We start from the raw sequence: 22,770 nt of genomic DNA, 5'->3' as shown, positions 1-22,770 counted from the left end.
GCTGTTTTTTAAACAAGCCTACCTGAAAACATGATTATGTGTTGGGAAAGGGAAGCTTTCAAGGGAAAGCTGCAGTCTGTCATTTTCTATTCTGACCCATTCTGCAAATCATGTCATCCTCCACTTCACAAAATTTGAAACAGATGATCTTTGGATGGCTGGCGAGGCAGATGTCATCTCCATTTCTTTATGCCTTAACCCCTGCATTCAGAGTCCCCCAGATTTACAACCTTTTGAGTGCAATGTTTTCTGTCTCCTTCAAGCCTCCCTCTAAGGGGACTGTAAGGGTAGGTAGTAGGCACACTCCTGAGAGCTTCAGGAACCAGATAGTACTGAATTGCAACTATTACAGCCCAGGGCTGACCAGGTGCAATTGAGGCTGCAGTGACAGCCATCCTGTTATACACCCTAAAACACTAATTGAACTTGATTACAAAGCCATCAAGGGCTCAATGATTTTTAACCCTTTGTTTTATGAAATTATTTTGAAATTTGTTTAAAGAAACTAGGTCTAGTCTTTTTCACGTTCACTGGTATAAAAGCTTTACTTTTGTTTGTTTGGACAATGCCACAGATATGAATTCCAGGTCATTCCCTCTACAGATTGACTTACAGCAAGAGCTCCTTAGTATGAAGAATAACATTCTGACATTGCTGTAATGTTCTTTTTCCCCTCCTTTTTTGCAGTGTTACATTAGTTTCAATAAAGACTAGAATCTGAATCCTTTATTGTGGCTTTGATCCATTGGACTGGAAATGAAGATGAAATGCAGTTGCATATACACAAATGCTCTGTAATGCTGATAAGCCATGATGTGCACAGAATTCAGACTAATGCAATAGTACTGTGTATTCCAATCTGTAACTACGTAACCCTGTAATATGGAATTGCCACTGCTAGCAACAGGCCATAGGCTATGTACCGAATTTGCAAGGCCTCAGGACTGAGGCTTATCAGGCCTGCTCTGCCTGAACTTCTCCTGACCTGCCTGTAATTTTGGTTTACTTGGTTTGGCTGTGACAGCAATTTCTCTAATTGACAAGGTGTCTACATCTAATTTGTTTTACTTTTGTTTATCTGTGTGTGGTACAACCATAGTTTTACACAGATAGCAGTAACAAGTAGTTGTTCTAGGTAGAATGAGATATTTATGAGTCCAATACAATGACATAGTGTAGAAAAATAGAGTCCTGGTATGACAGAGGCCTTTAGAAGTGAGGCAGAAGTGAGACATAGTATTTGGTGTTGAGGAGTACAGGCATCGGATGTAAAGTGATCGGGCACAGGCTCGGTACAGGACACCCCACAGCTACAAACAACTCACTAATGGTCTGTTAAAGAAATGCAGACCTGCACAAGACTGGTTTTAGGGGCAACAAAGAACGAAGAAATGGTATCTAACATACATAAAGGGTGGCATATATAGTAAATTCAGATGTAACCTGGAGCTGCAGACAAGTGAAGAAAGAGAAAGGTGTAAATGCATGTTAGCAAACATATAAAAATGACCACACATGGATCCTGGGAGCAGAAAAATGAAACCAACAGCATGAACATCATATTCTTCCCAGCGAAGGACTCCAGACGCTGACGGCTCATCACAACACAACACTCACCCCAACACCAGAATGAAATCACCAAACTTAGGAGCAGGGGAAGGGTGAGAATAACACCAGAAAAGGGCTAGAAACTAAGAAGTCTGTTTGCTGCAATTTTAACTGTAGTATTACTGTTATTGTGACTTCTTCCGTGTAAGTTCTCTAACTGCATTATTATTCTTTCTTTTTCTGTAATAAAAGCCTGTCTCAGGTAAAGGAGATAGACAGCTGTTTAATATTCTCTTGAACAGCAATAAATGATTTGTAAACATTGTACTAAACAAAGTAGGTACTCCTTTCTTCTACTGACCCTGCTACAAGGAATTGAACACAAAACTCAAGGGAAATTCCGACAATAATGTGACTCCAAGGAACCTTCATTTGTATCAGTGAGCTTCACACTCTGTGTGTCCAGCAAGGGAAAATGGGCAAAGCTGTTGTTTGGAAAATCACATCAAGCATTGCCTTGTTCAGATCTGTCACAGGAATTCTGTGATGGGCCTATATCTTAATTAGCATCTCTTCATTCTTCATCTTCTGAATGGTGTCAGAAAGTCACTTTCAGAAAGAGAGATGCTAACTGGAATAGTGGCAAAATTGGCCTTAGCACTAGTTCTCATACAAATGGTTCCCATGACAGCAGATTAGTGTCTTCTTTATTTCTCAGATTGTTTCCATTCAAACACAGTGTCCACAAGTAAAAAGCTGGAGGATAAAAACAGGCTTTTAACTGCAATAATGCCACAGTGGTAGAAAGCAGAACAACTGGAATTGGAAGAAATTATTTTAGTAAGCTTCTGTATTTCACTGAATAATGCTTATAATGTAATTTCATTAGACAGAAGGCCTGAAGAAGAGCAGCTTTTATGGGTATGGTCTGTCACCTCTTGAAGTAGCCACACTGGGATTCATGCTACCTTAAGTGGATAATAAGCCAGTACCTGTGCCACAATGAGAATGTTTGATGACAGGATAGCCTAAGAGGCACTTGTATCTAAGGAGGTTCGTAAAGTGAAACATTAACCTGCTGGGAGTATAAACTGGTCGACAGACTGCCTTCTGAAAGCATCATGCAGCTTTTAAACTTCCCTCTTCTCCATTATACAGCTGGACCCAGAAAGTGAGGCAGTGACATTTCGATGTTCTTGACTTTTTGCTTGACTGCTTTACCAGGGAAGTGCTTACTGTGAACCTCTAGACTGTTCTTCACAAGACGTTCCTACCATGAAAGGAAGCAGTCGTATTTCTATCATCAATCTCCATCTCAGGACATTACTAAATGCAGATGTTCATTTCATTAACATCAATTTATGTATCTAAGAAATAAATCCCACTTATTGCTGGTAATGTCATGTAGACACTAGAAAGTCTATGGCTTCCCAAATACATGAGCTGTTACAAAGTAATTTTGCCCATGGCATTACTGGAAAAATCGATCGAAAAATCAACAGTTGCCAGGAAGCAGATGCAGTACAACTTTCCCTACCTGATAGTTCATCCTGAGAGTGTGGCCAGTCACAAATTTCCATCCATACTTTTGATCAGAGTAGCACTTCTTCACAATAAACAGGAGGACTTAAAAAACTAAATTTGTATTATCTATAGACTACCCCAGTCCCTTGGGTTTAACCAAAGGATTGCCATCATGGCCCAGCTAAATCTCTCCTACTTCCTTACACTTTCATGTTGTTTCATTTGTATGTGTGCTATTTGTCAGGCCCAGTTCTATGAACTACCTTAGAACTGAGTAAAAATTCAATCACAGGGCCTTTTATAGTTTTTCTTTTGTTTGTTCAATGTTTTTCTGTGTTGGCTACTACCTCTAGCAGTGGTTTTATTGACACTGAAGATATTCTTGCATCTGTTGCCAAAGCTCCCTTTGCCTCTGACTCTTCTTCCTCTTTATTCTTCGGTTTACAGGGAGCATCTTTCTTTTCACTGCCCTCTCAAATCCATTTCATCTTCTTTCATTCCTTGTTTTTTTCCTCCCTCCCTTCCAAACAGCTGATGTTGGCAGCAGCTAGATTATATGCAGATTCTCTTTAAAAAAATGCATCTTATGTTAGATGATACAATGAGATGCATTGTAATGTTAATCCTCCTGACCCTGCTCCCTAATAAATTCTCTAATTTACATGTTTTTATATATGAAAATATATATGAACCAAATTTTGCACCTTATATAACTCACTGAATTCAAGAAGCTAAATCAACAAGCAAGAACAGATTGCAAGAGTAGATTTTTGACTTCTTGTGAAATCAGATTTCAATGGTCACAATAGTCACTAAATTTCAATAGGACACTATGATTTTATTTTGTGTCAGGTTCTCTTTGTTTGCAATAACATAGATAAACTATTAGACATGCAAGCCCTGAAGCTTTACCTTGTTTAGACCAAACCCACAATGGCATGACTGCTGAATATAACAGACATATATATCTGCAAGGAACTCTAGGTCCTCCTTTTCCAATTTAAGTTGATGAGAGTATACTGGAAGCAAGATCCAGCGTACAACAGAAGTCCACAATCTCAAATTTTGTGTTGTGAAAAACAGTATTATTGTGGAGTAACTCTAATCAATGCAACAGTGTTTACCCTGGTGTCATTAGGAGCAGAATTTCTGTTTTGTTTCTATGAATTAATGTAAGCAAAGAACAACTCTTCAAAACAAGGTTCATACTGTATTTGTCCCAGCAGGCACAGTACTACTGTAAAGTAATCACACTGGTGGGCTAGGTAATATACAAATGATAGTAATTGTTATCTATTGCTTACAGAGCTTTACACATTCCGAACACTGAAAGTAAAAGAAGCACATCTGATCTTTTAATTCCCATTATCCTGATGCCACTGTGTTCAAGACTGTTCCTCTTGCATTAGGTCAAAGCAACCCAAAAGTTAGAAAACTCAGGTCAGATATAAGTTAACACAAGCAAAAAAAGAACTGCAGTCAAATTATTTACAATATTTTGCTAACTACATACCTAAAAATTTAAGAGTGTAAGCAGAAACTGGATGAAATTCTAAGGCTTTATTCCACTTATTGGATGTGATGTGATTAGTGATCCAGGGCAGTTCCACTGAAGTTAATGAAATTATACTACCATAAGACAAAAGAAAGGCACCTAATTTTTTTATTTTATTTTATTGTATCCATAGCACAGCATTCTCTAGCCGGAGAAAGAAAGAAGGAAATTTAGGTTCTCTTTCCCCCTTAAACAGAAGGAACTTGCTGTATGCATGGAGTAAGAACAGAGGGCCAAATCAGACTAAAGCGGGAAAAGCCGGGAATGAAACAGCATAAACACTTCAGCTTTATTCCTAACACATTGTCTGAGATTGGCATTCAGGACAGGGACATTTTACTGACTTGTTCACAATCTCATGCTTCTCTTGGTTTAAGAATTTTTCCACTGTGTTCTGTTAGATCTTGTTATCCTTTTCTAGTCTAACCATGTGTTTTACAAAGTATGGCATTCCTAGTATTCTATGATACAGAACCTGACAGGCACATGGAGTTGTTGCATTTTAGCTGGCTGAATATTTCAAAATTTCAGCTTTAAGGACTTACACTGCACATTTTACTGGATGAAAGTTGGATAGCGTACTTTGTTTAAATGAGGAAAGCTGTTCTGTTCTTGTAGGGACAGTAATGACTTTTGGAACTGCTGTTGTTCATAAATGATGCAAGTTACTCTAGGCTTGTTTTTGCAACACTTCATGTGATTTATTAATGAAACTATCTTGGTAACTTTTATTCTTAACAAAAAAATGATAACACACAGATGTACAAACCCACATTCACGTGTTGTTTTATTGGTGTGTTACAATATTACATTTCCTTCACACTGAGAGAGCATGAGATTAAAATACATTGATCCACAAAAATGCCTTCCCTATGCTGACTTTGCTCTGGTAATTACAGTGTCTGCAGATCCCACTATAAGTTTCACTTCATTATGTCTTTCACAATTTTAATTACATTTTAATCAAAGCTTTTACATGGTCTATTTTATGACTTTCAATTTAATTATTCCCATTAAAATACATTATTCTTTACTTTTTTGCAAAGTTCAATTCATCTTGCAGTATAACTGTTTATGCTGCATTACATTGCATATTCCAATCTTTTAACAGCCAATGCTCATCTAAGGGCTGCATAAGCATTCCCCATCCCAATGAAGATGGCTTACTTGTATCAAAAGCCATTAAAATATAGGAAATGTATACAGCACAGTTAGGAGGCCCCACTCATTTTTGACAATAATCCAGATCTATATAAAAACATGCAAAATGCACTATGCATCAGTAACAAACTTCTAATTTCGATTTAAGATTTTTTGACATTTGCATATAACCTGGAAGACTAGGGTTCCTGCTGAAATAAAAAGCTAATGGAAAGGCCTATACAATGTAAAGACATGGTACCCTTACTCTAGGGCTTTTTTTTTAAGCCTCCCATATGAAGTAATAGAAAATGATATCCCTGTTACAGAATTCTGTAGGATGGTTTAAAAACTTTATAGAAAGATTAAACCTTCACTAAAGTGCTTGGATTTCTAGCATAAAACTTCAATTACACTAGAGAAATGTTCAGTCAAATCCAGTGCAAATGCAATGCCCGCACAACTTTGCTTTGCTTATGCCAGTTTCATAAACTAGCATGTGTACACCAGCAAAAACACAGTTATGTTTGGGAAACTGACTCTGTTTTAGAGCTCAGAATACTTTAACTATGTCAGTAAAAAATCCTACCTCTAACTGACATAGTCAAACGGGTATCAATTTTACAAATAGATCAGACCTAACTTCTATAGAACCCTACTGGGTTCATGCTTACTACACTCCATTCCTTAATGTCATTTCCTATTTACAGTTATTTCCAAATATCATATATGTTTACACATAGTATGACTGCACTCTCTTATACACAATTATTTCAGTTGATTTGTAAAGGGATCCTAATTTACTTACTTTCTATAAAAATTCAAGTGTTGCCAATCAGGAAATAGCTCTTCTCAAAAAAATCTACACAGCTTACCTTTGACAAAAGCAAATGACAAGCATTACATAAAGACATTGAGCTGTCTGAAGCACAAAATGCCTACAAGGCCAATACATATTCCAACAGGAACATAAAAATTATAACTATGGCAGCAGTCTCCTCCAGTCTAAAGCACCATAATAATGGTTGTTGATCAATGCTGTCTTGATCATTTTAATTAGCAGCTCCACCCAAAAACTATTCAACTGTCAAGATGTGATCTAGACCATTTACCTGAACTTTCATAAGATATCTAAGAAAAGAAATTATGGAATCTGACATTCTGTCATCCAAAGGTACATCATTTCACAGGAATGTGATGTATACTGCATAGTGCATATATAACAGGATCCTAACAATAATAAATTAACTAAAGTAGATTGCTCATACACTTAGGAATCTTCTCCATACCAACAGTGTTCTGATTTAAGTGAGTTTCGATACAGATCCCAAGCTAACCTTTGCAAAAACCATGCTCAAGAAGATGATGAGTTGAAAATATGAGATGGGTCTAATGGAACAATGTTTCCAGCATTCCTCTGGAAATGTTACAGTGCTGTAAAATACCATAAGCATTCATGGTTGTGCGCTCAAAGTCACAAATGAAAATCTTTGCATTTTGTAAGATCACCAATGCTGCAGTGAGTCACTACACAAGAATGAACATGGCACATTGAGATTCACAGAAAACATTGTGTTTCTTCATCTCCACATTTTTAGGATTTTTTAAAAATTGTTTTAAAGACTTCAGCTTGTTGAATGTCATGGGTGTTGTTTACTTTCATTTTGTTTAGATGGGAATTACTGCAAGAGCTCTCAAAAAATTGCTAATGATCTAATACCACGTTTCTAACCCATCCTAGAAACATACATTATTGCAAACTGATAATTTTAACAGTTTGGAATTTCTTGAACGTCAGCATCATCCTGTGGAACTACTAATGTGACGAGACCTGGCTGTTACAAACTCTTAACCCTTGATACCTTTCAGCTGCTTGATCGTTAGTAGCTCAGAATGATGTTGTCAAAACTTGATGATTACCACAAAGTTCTCAGAGCATGTGCAGATTTCTTATGTTAGAAGATGACAAGATAAACATAAGGATGCTGCCCTTACTTATCAAATTACATAAAGAAATGGCTAGCTATAACAGATGCTGAACATCTGATGAAAAGTGCTGTGTGTACTCACCACGCATCAAAATCAATGAGTGCTGAACACAACCAGAACTTTCTAGGAGATACTCAGTACTTCAGAAAATCTGTTTCCAGATCTACTATATCTTCAAACCCATATCCTCCTAAAAATTCTCTTAACCAATCTCCAAGTGGAATTTTTTCTTAATGGTCTTTCCCCTCCCCTAGATAATCCATCTTTTTGCAGCGGACTAAAAACAGACAATTCAGCAAGTCAATATGAACTAAAAATTTAACTTTAAAAGTATGAGGATGTTATAGCATTAAAAATAAAATACTTCGTTTTTGTTCATAAAAAGGAAAGAAATAAAAGAAAAAGCACAGATCAAATGTATAGTAGGAAACACCATGTTAATAGATGGGTTTGGAGGAAATGTGAGAAGGCTAAAAGTTCATTCTGCACATTTCTGAAAGTCATACTGGTCCTTCGGTTATTCCCTCTAGAGGCAGGCCAGTAGCATTATCTGTGGTAGGTCTCTCTTCTTTCTTCATTGAATTCTGATCTAGCAGGCTGACATAAGATTTATGACAAGCTGTATTACCCAAAGGAGGGTAGTGTTGTCTGTAGCAAATATAAGCGAAAATGAGGCCAATGATCCCTCCAGCAAAAGCATCTAGGTAAGAAAAGCAACAAAAACAGATGCATGTTACCATAGAAAGGACAGCTAGTAGTGAAAACTATAACTAAAAGACATATGATCGACATGGAAGTGTTTAACCCAGAAAATGTGAACTACAAAGTTTCATAAACAATTTGGAGCCAAACACTACAATCACTTAGGATACATAAAATCAGCATTTTAGTTTGGGCCATCTCCAACATTTTGAATACCCAAAGGTAGATAGTTGGCTATGTTTCAGAAGGAGAAGACTCAGGGAAAGAGAGGCTTCCAAGGGGTATCAAACATTCATTCATCAAACAACCCACACATCTCTCTCCAGTTTGCCATGATTTGCAATGGCCACCACCACATCTTCTATTCATGAACAATACAGCTGAACTGTGCTGTTCAGGGGGTCCATCACCCTCCAGCTGACCACAAACAGTTCAAACTGCTGTGCTGACTGCAGTCTGCTCCTTGTATCTGCTTCCCTGCCTGGGAACAGCCCCTGCCCGGAAAGATGGCAGCAAGAATGCTACCACATGGTAATTGATGCACTTTACTGTTGGCAGTTCTATATTCTGGATGGCATTCTCCAATGCAGACAGAGAATGCACACTTCCTTCAGGAAGCAGGCCATTGTAGGCTAGAACAACTTATTTCACTTGCAGCCAGCTCCTAAGAATTATTGCAAGCTGGGTGAACTGTTTCTAAAAGCACCTGAAGGGTCAAAGACTGAGTATGTCTTGTTAGGTGATTTAACACGTTTTGAATAACTTTCTTTGATGCTGTTTACTATCCCATACTATAGATTAGACTAGACTAGGAATAGGAATAGAACAGGAATAGGAATAGAATAGAAGCAATTGTATGAGATAGAGGTTCCTAAGCTTTCCTGGGTGCAGAACATCATCAATATTAGAGAGAGACATCATGTAAGGCTGCCCTCTATTTTCTACTTCTGCAAGCTTTGGTATAGGAAGAAATGCAGATATGAGGCAGACATTGACAGAAAGGTGGAACAGGGTAATCTTGACAATACTGGTGACTATAAGGAGTCTAATTCCACTTGCCAGCTTTCTCTTGTTATTTTAAATGACACTATTCAGTGTCTGGGTTACAGCTCCTGTGCTTTTTCACACCAAGAACATATCCTTATCTGCAGCTGTGAGGCTGAAAGTTATATCTGAAACTCAGTATTGAAGAATGCAGTCCTTGGCAGAGCAACATTACTGGGTATTCCCTATGAACTGAGCACATTTGTTAAAACTGCAGAGGAGGAGATTCTGAACAGCCTTTTAACAGAAATAGCTATGGCAAGAAAACCTAAGAAATTTAAGACTGAGATGGATATCTTTAAAAAATGTGATTATGTGTCACAGTTGTCTGTCAGGGAGGAGGACTAGGCTGAATGACCTAGGAGATCCCTTCCAACCCTATGTTCCCTTCCTATATGCAAAAAGGATATAATAAGTCTATGACAAGCAAGATTTAATAGAAAGAGACTGAAGTAAGATTTTAAAAGCTGCTTGTGTGTACTCAGTAAAGTCAAGCAGACAGAAACTTATCCTACCCATACTGGTAGCTGACTAGATATGGGCCAGTTACAGTTCAAAAGCTAGAGCCTACTGCTTACTCTGCTTTGCTACTACATGTTCTTCTCCTGTTAGTTTGAAGCTGACTCACAACAGCTCTCTCTGAGAGTAGGATGAAGGAGTTTGCAGCTGTCAGTAGATAAATACTGAGCAGCCTTAGGAGTATAAATTCTACTGCAATTTTCAACAGAGGTGCTCTCTGAAAACACAGTCTTTGAGGTCACTTATTTCCTGATTGCAATTGCTTGACAGAAGGGGGATTTTACTGCCAATTCCATACATCTAAAATGGATTTCTGAATTATTATCCGAAAGAATCCCTAACTCTCACGCTGGATCTCTGTGGACAACACAGGAGGGCATGCATTCTGAGTAAAGCACCTCAACCAGCCAAGGTTAGATGCTAGGACAACTTGCACAATTGTGAAAGTTTACTGTGGAAACAGTCACATAGTCCCTGCTAGCCAGATTTTAAAATTGGCTTTCATTGTTAAATTAAAAAGGACTATTTAAAATAAAATTACATGTGGTACTATGATGTAAAAGTAGCTTTTTTCTTTCAAATAGAGCTGAATCCAGTTCTTCTTGAAGCTAATGAGGGCTAGAGATGCACACTGGATCACTGGAAATAACTTCCATTAACAGAGGCACTGGACAGAGGCTCAGCAATTACCATTCCCTATGTTCTAACCTGCACCATCAGGCTGCAACCCCTGGAGGTGCCTCGATAAAATGGCAGCTCTCTCCCTCCAAGAGAAATGCACCATACTCTGGTTCAAAGCATACTGAATTAGTAAGAGGCATTTATTAAAATATCTTTCAATACATGTAAACAAAAACATTTCCTCTTCTTAACTGGAGCAAACTAGATTTATTCCAGGTCAAAGATATTGCACTTTGCAGTTTTACGTTAATCTGTTAACAATATTATGTTTGTGTCTCCCTCATTGTTTGTGTGCCTTACATGCCATGCTGGCTCAGTTGAGCACTAGTGCAGGAGGTGACAAATGAGACGCAGATGTATGTTTTATGAATCATTTTATGAATCATTAGTAAATTCTATTCAGTGCTGACTCTCATACTCCTATGCCACAAATATTATGAGCCAACTCTACAGTATAGAACAGGTATATGAGACAACATAAATGGCATCATGCAATTCCAATGTCATGAACTAATGCGGAAGTCATCATTTGCATATGTTTAACTCTCTCCCCTGAAAATATTCCTGGAGTGTTTCAAGACATTTTTGTCTCCATATTTTTTCTTACTGTATTATACTAGTATTATCCACATTTAAACATTATAAACACTTCCTATATTGGTTGCTATGTGAATATAGCAACACATTTTTAAGTTAGTGTTTCTAAATGTAACTGGGATCAAATATTTGTTATACAGCTCTTTTTGAAGGTCTGCCACAAGGGGTTTTAGGCTTCACTATTCCTTTAAATTACAGTACAATTCTTTAGAATAATGATTTTGTGGTATTTGTCAATTCTTAAATATAAGTGGGGGTACAATTCAAGCTAATTAACAGATAAGACTTATACAATTTAAGTTATTTAATTTGAAATAAATTCTGGCATCTTGAACTCAAGAGGTCTACAAGGAAAATAAGCTGATTTGTATTTGCATACATATAAATGTTTTTCAAAGACAATCTACTGCTGTTGGCTTTAGCAAGCTGTGGTTACTTCCTTCCACAGCTGAGGACAGAGATTATACCATCAATCCCTATACCACCCCAGTCCCTAAAAGGTCCCAGGCAGGTATGCAAGCTCTGTTTGAACTATCAAAAGCAACATGTATTTGAAGAGCTATCACTTAGCTACTAGAATAGTTTGGTACATTGAGTAGCTCCACTGACTTCACTAGAGCTATGCTAACAAACATCCACTGAAGATCTAGCCAACTGTAAGATTATAGTTTATTCTCCCCCTTTTGTGTATAAGTGCTTATGCAGAGAGCAAATACCTAGGAAGCCACAATCACTCTCTCACAGTTTCACATTGCAATTAGTGGCAATCACATGCACACTGTAAAAATACTGATCTGAGGGCATGAACAAGTTTAATGTTGCATGCTGTACTGTCTCTCTACTTTTACTTTCCCCTATCATAAGGATTCCCAGAGAAAACAGTTCTGAAAACACACTGCGAATCATGTCAGGTCCTTTCCACTCTGTTCAATACACTTAGCTTCCATATGGTTAACCTCTTGGCTCAAATGTCTCTTGCTATTCTTTGAGACTGACTTACAGGTCATGCACCCATATTTATACTTTGTCTCAGGCTGTGCAGATATGAGCCCTTGGGAATCTCATGATCATTTCTGTATAGCTAGGATATGTTGGATAAATCAGAGCCTCCTTCTTCTAGTACAACTAGATTAGTAGCACCCTATGAGATGAAATTTGTTCTAGCTGAAATACCTATCGGATACATAGTCTAAGAAAAAACAAGTAAATACAGGTCTGAATTCACTTTGTTGAAATATTGGGCTGAAGAAAATATTCTCCATGCCAAACCAGAATAATACATCCAAGACTTGAGATTAGAGTCATACCACTTTTTTTCCAGCTTGATGTGTGGGCAGAATGGCCTACTTAATTACTACCAAAATGCAGAGATCTACACAGACCCATTCTGGACCCAAGTTAATGTTTTCATTAATAATACTTAATTCACTGGGCAATGGAATAGGAGCTGCACTGTGAAATCTACAGATGAAGGAAAGGAAAGTAAAAAAAAAAAAGAAAAGTTACAAATAGAAAATCAAGGCACAAATCAGAGTCAATATATTGATATAATGACACAAATCAGAGTCAATATACTGATACAATGGTAATTGTGCTAATGATACAAAGTCAACAAAATGAAATTTGATAGAGATGTGCAAAGTATTCCACTTACGGGGAAGAAATATACATACAAAAAATGCAGAATAACTGTTTAGACAGAAATACTGCAGGATTTATATTTGAGTTATGGTAGCTCATTAACTATAATGTGTGGCTACCACAGAAATGAAAAACTCTATTCTGTGATGTTTTAACAGGAGTGAAGTACTCATGAGATGGTAGGTAACTATTCCTTTCTACCTGGCAATGGTAAAGCCTCAGTTGAAGAACTTGGTCCAGTTTTGGATAGACCTTAAGAGAAATCCAGATGAAATGGAAAGAGCACAAAGAAAAGAAGTAACAAAACACAAAATTTTTAGAGAACATAACCAATAAGAAAAGATTTAAGGAGTACACAGAACTTGAGGGGACGATGCCAGGATATAGTACAATGTTATGAAGAGAATGGTGCTCAATTATTCAGTGTTCCCTTTGGGAAGTATATGCATAAAATCAGCTTAGCTGTCAGTAAAGACAATTTACATTACACATGAATAAAAAATTTCTAACTGTGAATGTAGTTAAATACTGGGCGAGATTTTGTTAGGAGACTGTGGAATCTTCTCCACTTTTTTTTTTTTTTTTTTTTTTTTTTTAAAGAATAAACTAGAAAAACCTACATGGACAACTAGAAACTTAAAAATGGTCAATGTTTTCAGGATTCATAATATAATGCACTAAAATTCACTAATACCAACACTAAGACTTTGAACGCTACATCTTCCAGCCAAACCAAAGGGAGCTCATAAAATACTCATAATATTAATGCACTGAGCCAATTCTATGGCTTTTTAATATAAGGTTACTCCATTTCATCTCTCACCTACAGTACACTAAGACCTGTACATTATATTGATGGTCCGTGTTCATTCCCAAGAGCACAGTTAAGACTCTATCACAAAGCCACCATAAGTCATTTAAAATAATTGGCTGACTCTGCTGAGCATAAAAGACAAGGCCTGAGTGTCTGTGCTGTATTTTACAGGGTGAACTAGTCTTTCCCTCGAGAATGTAGTTCTTTCAGGCAAAAGCTAAGGTCACCTGCAAGATAATGTCTGCCAGCACTGTACTTAGCCTGGGAAGAACCATCTGAGTTTGCAGCTCCATCTCCTTAAACTTTAAAGACAAAAATATGAGCAGCTATAATGGATGCAACCACAACCCCTTGGGTGTAGTTTGCTTCTATCATATATAAAATACACCATAATTATCTGCCTCATAGCACATGTTTCAGTCCATAAACAATTCATACTCTTGGCAGGATATACTACACGCTGCAAACATGCATTCAGAAAACTAGAGAGGTAGATTCATAGATTCACATTCACATTCATTCACTCTTCTCTGTTGCACACACACGCATGCACACGCGCACACGCACAGACTTCAGACAAGCCTAGGCTTACAGACTGAATGTGAGATTCGTAACACTGCCTTCTGTTCTGCCTAACAGCTTGACGAGGCAAGCATCTCACGTTCAGCAGCTTTGCACTGGATGCTCTCTCCAACTCAGTATGTCTGTGGGTGAGAGGAGCACCAAGTCCTGTAACAAGACGAGGACTCTGCAGGAAACCAGGAGACTGTCTAAAGAACATGTCAAGGCTAATGGTTTGTGGTTAAGCAGCTATGGGAGAACAGGATGGTGTCTGAGCACAAAAAACAGTGGAAAAAAGCATGTAACAGGATGAACCTTGCTCTGGCATATGGACTGCTCATGTATAAGATAGGAAAGTGCTCAGTGGGACAGAGGTACAGTGTACTTAGTTGAAACTAGGTAGAGGAATCAAGGCTAGTGTAGAATGATACAACTTAGAAAATATGTCAAGTAAACAATATTTAACCAGTATGAATGAGATAATCAAAGGGAGCACTCAGAATCTTGAGGGGAGTAGAACTCGCAAGGTCAGCAGTACCTAAGTAATCTTATTAGTAATACAATCTAAAGCCAAGACGACCTAGGTAACAGTACCAGAAATACCAGCTTTGGGTACAGATGTAGCAAAATGTGGACAAATAGGGAAAAAGTAATTAGGGGCAGGTTTTTTACTCAGGAGGGGACTTGGGTGAAGACAGGGAGGTACAAGGGCAGTGAAAAGGAGGGCCAAGAAATCAGAGAAGGTATAATAAGCTTGAGTGAAGGACAGATGGCAGTATTTTCCAACTGTCGTGGATGCCTACAGGCAGTAGTGAAGCTGACCTGTGAACAGGGGAGGGAAGCCATCTGGAAAACCCACCAGACTCTTCATCAGGTCCATGACTCAGTGGCAGAGGGTAAGGACTTAACAGAGTGAAGTGTTAGAACTGTAACTTAGTAATAGTAATGCATAATTAATTAACAGTATAGCCTCTTACATCAGTTACATCTCAAGCCTGCATTTTAAAGGACTCTAAGACAACAGTCTCCCTGTGACAGATGCAGCTGGTGTAACTGGTGCTGCACTTTCCAGAAGTGAATATGGAGAAAATGAGGAAGAGAGGATGCTGTGGCATAGTCCTGAGGCTGTAGTGCCAATGCTAGCTAGTGGAACCTTACTGAGAAACCTTTTAAAAGTTATCTGTTCTAGTTACAGCTTTGTGTAATAATGCTGCCTCATCTACATGAGAATGTTCATGTAGTATGGAAGATCCAAAGCTTCCACTAGAAGCACCAAGAAGCAACTCAAAGGAGGACTGAACTGAAGGACTAAACATCCTTCAGTCTAACTATGCTTCACTTCAGAGTATCTCCTATTATGCATTATATGTAGACATTTAAGGATTCAGGCTCATCCAAGGACACATTTTGTACAGCTCAACTACACATCAAATGCTGCTGTCAAAGTTTTATGAACCATCTCCCATTCTGTCAATAATTGTCATCCCCCTCACAAACATAAGTTTTAAAATTGTGTAAGATGTTTCTTTAGCTTTGTGATGTGCTTTAGGATAAGGAAGCACTGTATGCTGCTTCGGTAAACTACTAATCAATATTGAATGCATTCAGCATTTATTAATTTGCGGTTCCAAATTATGCATTGGTACCACATGTATGGCACATACTGAATCAGACTAATATCTAGTTAGTATTTCCCAAATAGCAGCCTCAAAATATTTGCAACCCAAAACCACGGAAAATCATTTTTAATAGGACAAGAACATGAAATATTTCTCTTCCTTAAGTAGGAGCTGACTTCAAAAACTGTGGGATTGACTCCTTGAGAGCAATTACAATCTTGGCCAAAAGAAAAGAAGAGAAGGGAATAGAAAATATCAAACTTTGCAGCAAGGTTTTAATTGTGGGCAGAATCTGTTAAAATATATACTATGTAGCTGTAGTATTTGACATTGCAATAGTTCTCAAGAAGAGGGCCTGCACCCACCTCAAACTCAGTATAGTTGTACATATGCTTTGATTTGAATGTCACACAGCCTATCATGTGCATCAAATAACCAGAATATAGATATACAACTGAGTGCATCTTTGCAATGACTAGCCATGCACAGATGCTTCAGTCTAGCCTAATGCACATATAATCACGTACTATGCAATCAAGCACATGCATTAACAAGTACCTTACAGGTAACTGGAAAAAAAGAAGGCAAGGAGTAGGTTACAGGCCAGACTTACTCTGATGGGCTAGATCCAGCTCACAAAAGATAGCTGTGCCACTCCAGCTCAATGCAATATATATCATACATATAGAAGAAACTTGAAAAAACTAAGTGGTGTCTTCCCAGAAATGGTCCAAAAAACTTTGATGTATATTGATATATAAAAATATAGACCTGTACAGGACCACTGCTCTATCTGCAGACACTGAAACCCTCAGCATCAACCCAGCAGCAAGGCAAATCTGCTCTAACATGACATAATGTTGTAACTCACATGAATTCAATGAAAAAAGTTAACCAAAGAAATACAAGGCTAATTAAAAAGCAAAGCAAAACAGTAAAAAGGTATTTGCATGGCTCACCTTGCCAGTGATGTTTGTAATCACACATACGTGACAGGGCAATCATCATGGCACAGTAGAGAGGCAGAATTGCTGCACAAAGCCGCCAGCTCTTCCCCCGGCCATTTTCAGTGAAGCAATGCAATTTTCCAGCTAAGTAGAAGGTGGTAAAGCCAAGGCCTGAAAATGCAACTGATAAAAAGAAACAGAATTACTGTGCTTTGTCATTACTGTCCTATATGATACTATCCCTTTAGTTTGGACAGTAGGATCCCTCTACTGCAGAGAAGTCTCGATCTTCACTGGGAGCTAAGTTAAACTGAAAAATCTCATGCACAAAAATTGATGGGAGTTTTGTAACTTGAATGATGATTCCCATTTAACTGATAAATAGTGCTGTTATAACTTACTACTTTAAAGGGATACAATACACTTCCTAGACAGAGAGGGGTTCCCCCCCCCCCTTTTTTTTAAAAGCAGTCATGATCTTATAAACCTTAAAAATATCCACAATATTCTGGGGTCTGACTGAGAAAAGGTACTCTCCCACAAGATCCATGAAGTTTATATGTTCTCCTCATCAGTGACATTAACTGTGTAGCAATACAAGCAATCTAGGCAAGTAAACACTGCAAAGCATTTCCATTTCCTTCTCACAGATACTCAGCTTTCATCTGCCATATCTGCAAATACTGCGCTACCTCTAGATGCTCTGTCTTTTCAATAGGAATTGAATTTTCTCTTTCTCCTTTAACAATTTACCTTTTTCCTCTGGGGGAAAAAGTGGCTGCAGAAAGAATGCCTGATATTCTTTTCACATTAAAATAAACAGACAAATTTTTAACATGAGGAATATAAGCCTTTTCATGCTTAACCTTCAGTATGCCTTCCCTGATTTGAGACCTATTCTAAAAACTTCATATTGGAAACAGAAAAGGATTCAGTCCATATTACTATTGCATTACTTTTAAATGATATTTGTGGCTTCCATTAACCTGTTTTGGCTGCACTTGCTGAACTGGCAGTGATGACAGAACTCAGACACTAAATTTCTGTACTGAATCTTCTTCCACTTGCAGCTGTTCACATTCCAGACAATTTTTTTTAAACATGCATTTTTTTGACATTTAAACACTTCTTTTCCTGTAGGAAAATTAGTGCTGATGCTGAACAGGTAGTTCTGTGAAACACATCTTCCATTTTCTCCACAAAGATCATATTCAGTTCTGCTGCGGACTGCAGAGACCAAAATGGAACATAAAGATGTAAATCACAGACAACAAAATTACAAATACTTATCCAAGCATTTGAAATCCTTTATCTGACTACCTTTATACTCTTAACCTTTGTGATACCTAGGCACCTCTATGAAAGGTAATAGGTCACATTCATAAAACCAAAATTCTCTGGTCCTGCTACCAGTGCATCTAATGGTAAAACTGGCATCAGTGCAGGGTCAAGACTTGCAACTTTCTTCTAGTCTCCTGCTAAGGCTTTCACATGCCCTTCTCCTCATATTCCCAAACACTAAATGTGATAAAATAATTACTTTGTGTTCTGCAGATGAATCTATGGGATGGTCAATTTTAGCTGACAGCACAGTGGAGTAGTTTCCTAAGTTTACACTACACGGCTATTTGAATGCAATTGCTGAAGATCTGCATTTCACCATTGCACCTTTAAATGCACAGATGAATTACTTCTTTTGACTGGATGTGGCACAGCAAGATAGAAGGCATCAAACCAGTATACCAAATATTTTGTTTCCTAGCAGCTTTTCAAATAGTGTTGATTCTGTATTTTTCCAGTCGGAAGAAGATGCGAGGCAAACTTTAAAACATAAGTGGCTCGAACAATCCTGAATAAAGATTTCTTGCAGACTGTGTTACTTCTGTTGTGTACTGATCTTTGCGAGTCATATATAATCGCTTTGCCTTTCAGACTATCCATTGGAGAACAAAAACTAATTTCTTCTGCATTTCTATGTCATGGTATTCTTGAAACAAGAATATATTCCTAAAAGTAGTATCTCTTATATATAGACAGTCTGTGAAATGCACATTCAGAGCACCAAGCTATAATCACCATGCAAAAAAATCCTGATATGTCAGGATACAATCCTGACAACATATCTCAGAATCTTGGAACACCTCCTCTCTCACCCTTTCAAACATTCTTTCCAACTCTTAGGACCTAGCATAGACTCATGAACTGAAGACAACAAATTAACATCTCTTCCACCTTCTAGTGGAGATTTTCTCTTATGCCTCTTGCGTTTGTTAGATTAGCCACTGGAATATAACAAAGGATGACACTGTTCTCTTTTGCACTCTTCTTGTTTTACTGGATAATTTTTGTGCCCGTCTTTTGTATCATACATACGCAGGTCATTAAAGCGTTAATTTGGGGCTAACAACACCTAACAACACACACTCACTTCTGTGTGGGCAGAGGTACAGTTGACATTCTGCAGACCTTTGGTACTAGAAACACACACAAACCTATCTGAGATTGCAGGGGAAGGACTCATTTGTACTGTCCCATCTTCCAGCTGTGAAACTGGAGTGAGCAAAACCAAGTTTGTCATGGATCCTCAATGTCAAGCCCAATCCTAAACTGAATCCTTTCAATACATCCCCTCAAAAATTAGTTTTATTTTCATGTTTGCATCTTCCCTCTTAGATACCTTTCCTTTTTTTTTTTTTTAAGATCTTTACAATGCTTTGTGGCTTCATGCTCGCAAGACCTACAACGTCTAGCCACCTAGAGGGTTTAAAAAAGCATTTAAATCTGACACTGACTCTCCTAAATCGACTATCATCTGAACTGTCAGGTGTAACCCTCCTATATTAACATGCTTTCATGTTGTGGATGTATAACATAGGTCTTCAGTTCCACACATAATCTTATTTAGAATTACTAGCAATTCCAATGCAGGACCCCCCCCACCCCAAAAAAAAAAAAAAAAAAAAAAAAAAACACAGAAAAACAGAAAACAGAATTTGCATATCATTCTGAACAGCAACATATTTTATCAGAGCAAAAACATGCAAGAGATATTTATGAGCTTCTTACAGGATGAGGTCCTAAAAAGAAAAACAGCAACTGAAATACATTCCTATGTTAATGTTCATAGCTTTATATTTTATTAATGCTGTGGGAATATAAAACACCTCTGATATACAGAAAAACTGATTTCATCATAAATACATCAATATTTGCATGTTACAGGAAATCCAGGAAAACCTTTTCTTCATGCACCTATACAGGTGCTTGTTCCTTAAATTCTTTAATCTAAACCTTCAAAACTGAGCTTTCATGTTCACAATTCAAACACAGCCAAGCTGAACTGCAAAAGCAGTGAAATATATAACACAGCAGTATCCAGTGAAATAAAAAAATACTGCATTGCATTGCAGTGACATAATTTAGCTCCTAACTAACTCCTAAACTTTTTTTTTTTTAAGATAACATCATCACTCGTTTTTGAGGTGGGGTTTTAGGCTGAGATCTTCCTTGATATTTATCGCTTACAAAAGATTCCATTATGACTGGAGGATTCTCAGACAACTGACTAGAAAGATCAGCACTTAAAGAATTTGCTTTAATGCAGCTCTCTTAATAAGGTAAAATCTCTCTTTGGTAAGAGACATTTTAAATTTTTAGACATAAACAGACCTTCGAGTTGAACTGAAATGACTTATTCTGGATTTGAGCAGGCCGAGTGCACAAATCATGTGAAACACTTGCTGCTTAAACAAATTGCTTACTAGAAACTTTTTTTCTCCACATTAATCTACATTATAAACACAGTCTGTCATAATGGATGCTTTAAAGAGGTAAAACAGCATACAGGGATACTCTTAGCCAAGGTAGCTACGTACATCTTTAGATTTTCACGATTTCTGGATTTGTTGCTAAGTGCGTATGGAAATTATTTAAAACTTTATGTTTAATTATAAATATCTTCCTTGTGGACTTGGATTTTTTTAAGACTTACCTGCATGGTAATCAAATGGTAAAACAGAGATGTAACTGGATAGATTCCATAAATTGACAGAGTTATAAATTACTGGCTCTGGTATGCTAAAAGCAAGATGAGGGATAAAAGTACAGAGTAAAACCAATTCACATCACTGGACAAAGTTCAAGATGTATTTGACTTCAAAGAACATAAGCAAGTCAACATTTCAGTTCAGGAACTTTGCCTTCTATTTTCAGTTCTGTTCTATCCGATCAAGGCATAACCTCCAGAACCACATCCATACTGTCCTGGAGGCAGATGGCAGAAGCCTACAGATAAAGGATCGCTTATTCAAATGTACGGTGGACAGCAGCAGCAGATCTAGCTAAATGGGCCTTGCAGGAAACCTTACAATATTAAAAAAAGAATTACTTCTCCATAATTTTCATTTTTTCAGAATCTGCAGCTTTTCCAGGAGAAGGTGAAAGCATAGAGAGAGTTCAGCAGGATCTATGTTTGTGGGAGACACAAAGGCAGCTTTTGCCTTAGATGGTTGGTGTGTACCTGGAAACTGAAGGTCAGGAAGAAAAGACTGACTCATAAGCACTATTCCAGGAGGACTTTCACCCGATGCACGATGGAAAAGTAATATAATGATGCTCTAGCTTTTGGTTATGAAACTAATATTCTGCAGAATGGCTTTACATTGCAGTATTGCAAGATTGATTTTCCTCAGCCCGGACTGCGCACATCCAGAACACAGCTCTTTGCCGCATGGTCCCAGTGTGTCCACAACCAGCAGCAATTGACAGCTGAATGCTCTGGGATGTGGTAGTACACATTACAAATGTAACTATATATTCTGAAACAACTCAACTGCTGTGCACTCCATGTAGGCTACTTCTTTGCTTGATGGTTATACTTCGAAGTATAGTATAGGTCAGTCAATAACATTAAGAAAATCAATTCACTCTGCAAGAAAGCCTGGGCCTATAGGCGATGTTTACATTCAAGAATTAGTCAGTCAGTACAATATATTTGAACAGACTGATTTTTTCTGCTCAAGCTAGAGTCTATAGCTCGTTGAATCACAGAGAAAATGCACACACACAGCCATGTCACATGGTCTAATGCATTACATATGTAGTTAAAACTGCCTAATATCATAATAAAACAGCTAACATTCTGCATAAGAAGACAAATTCCAATCAATGTTCTTTATCTATACAAATACTCCTACTAAGCTGTTTTTTTTCCCAGGTCATAAGAAATTAATACTCTGATTACATAAAGAAGGCAAGGAGCAACATGAAATTCCAACCAACTCTCTTAGGAAACATTGGTACAAACAAAAATAAGAAAAATCAGTCTGCTTTAGTTTAAAACAGTGTTAACTAAAGACAGATGCTGATGTAAATTCCAGACAGAAATATTTGATTTTAAATGTTGGAAGAAGAAAAGGGAACGATTCAACACACACTATAAAGAAACTGGCCATTTTTTTCAATTGGTGTAGCTAATGCAAATCAAAGCCCTAATACAAGTTGCTGAGCACATGAAAACCCCTCCTCTGACAAGCCACATGTACTGTCAGGACTTCATAAAACACTGTAGATTTTGTGTACCTATTGAAATACAGAATATGTAATATTTGCATCGTAGCATCTCTGAACGCCTTAGCTGAGATAGGGTTGCCATTATGATAAGTGTTATGCCAACACACAGATAGAACACTATCTCACAAAGCTTAGAAACTAATGATAAAAAGAGAGGGGAGGCAAGGTGGAGGTGCAGAGAGCTGAAGGGATTTGCCCAAGCATGGATGAAACCCAGCTTCTGGAAAGCCAGGATCTGTGCCCTAACTTGAGGCTCATGCTGCCTCAGCAGAAAGGTATCACTGAACCATTCTCTTTAAATAGGGTGGCTACAGTTTC

At 37.6% G+C, this 22,770-nt stretch overlaps 1 protein-coding gene across 4 annotated transcripts in view; it reads right to left on the bottom strand.

Moving 5' to 3' along the window:
- Positions 1 to 5,389: 5,389 nt before the first annotated feature.
- Positions 5,390 to 22,770, bottom strand: part of PLPP4 (phospholipid phosphatase 4) — a 71,932-nt gene continuing 54,551 nt past the window's right edge. For all 4 annotated transcript variants that reach the window (XM_026105534.2, XM_026105532.2, XM_026105533.2 and 1 more), the window contains 2 exons: positions 16,894 to 17,064; positions 5,390 to 8,456 (listed from right to left, as the gene is read on the bottom strand). In XM_026105534.2, coding sequence (XP_025961319.1) covers positions 8,257 to 8,456; positions 16,894 to 17,064 — 371 coding nt within the window. In that variant the 3' untranslated portion in view covers positions 5,390 to 8,256. The remainder of the gene's footprint in view (positions 8,457 to 16,893; positions 17,065 to 22,770) is intronic.

The sequence above is a fragment of the Dromaius novaehollandiae genome, chromosome 6 (genome assembly GCF_036370855.1).
Source record: "Dromaius novaehollandiae isolate bDroNov1 chromosome 6, bDroNov1.hap1, whole genome shotgun sequence".
NCBI lineage: Eukaryota > Metazoa > Chordata > Aves > Casuariiformes > Dromaiidae > Dromaius > Dromaius novaehollandiae.
The sequence above is the reverse complement of the archived record's forward strand: the minus strand, read 5'-3'. Positions and strand labels throughout refer to the sequence as shown.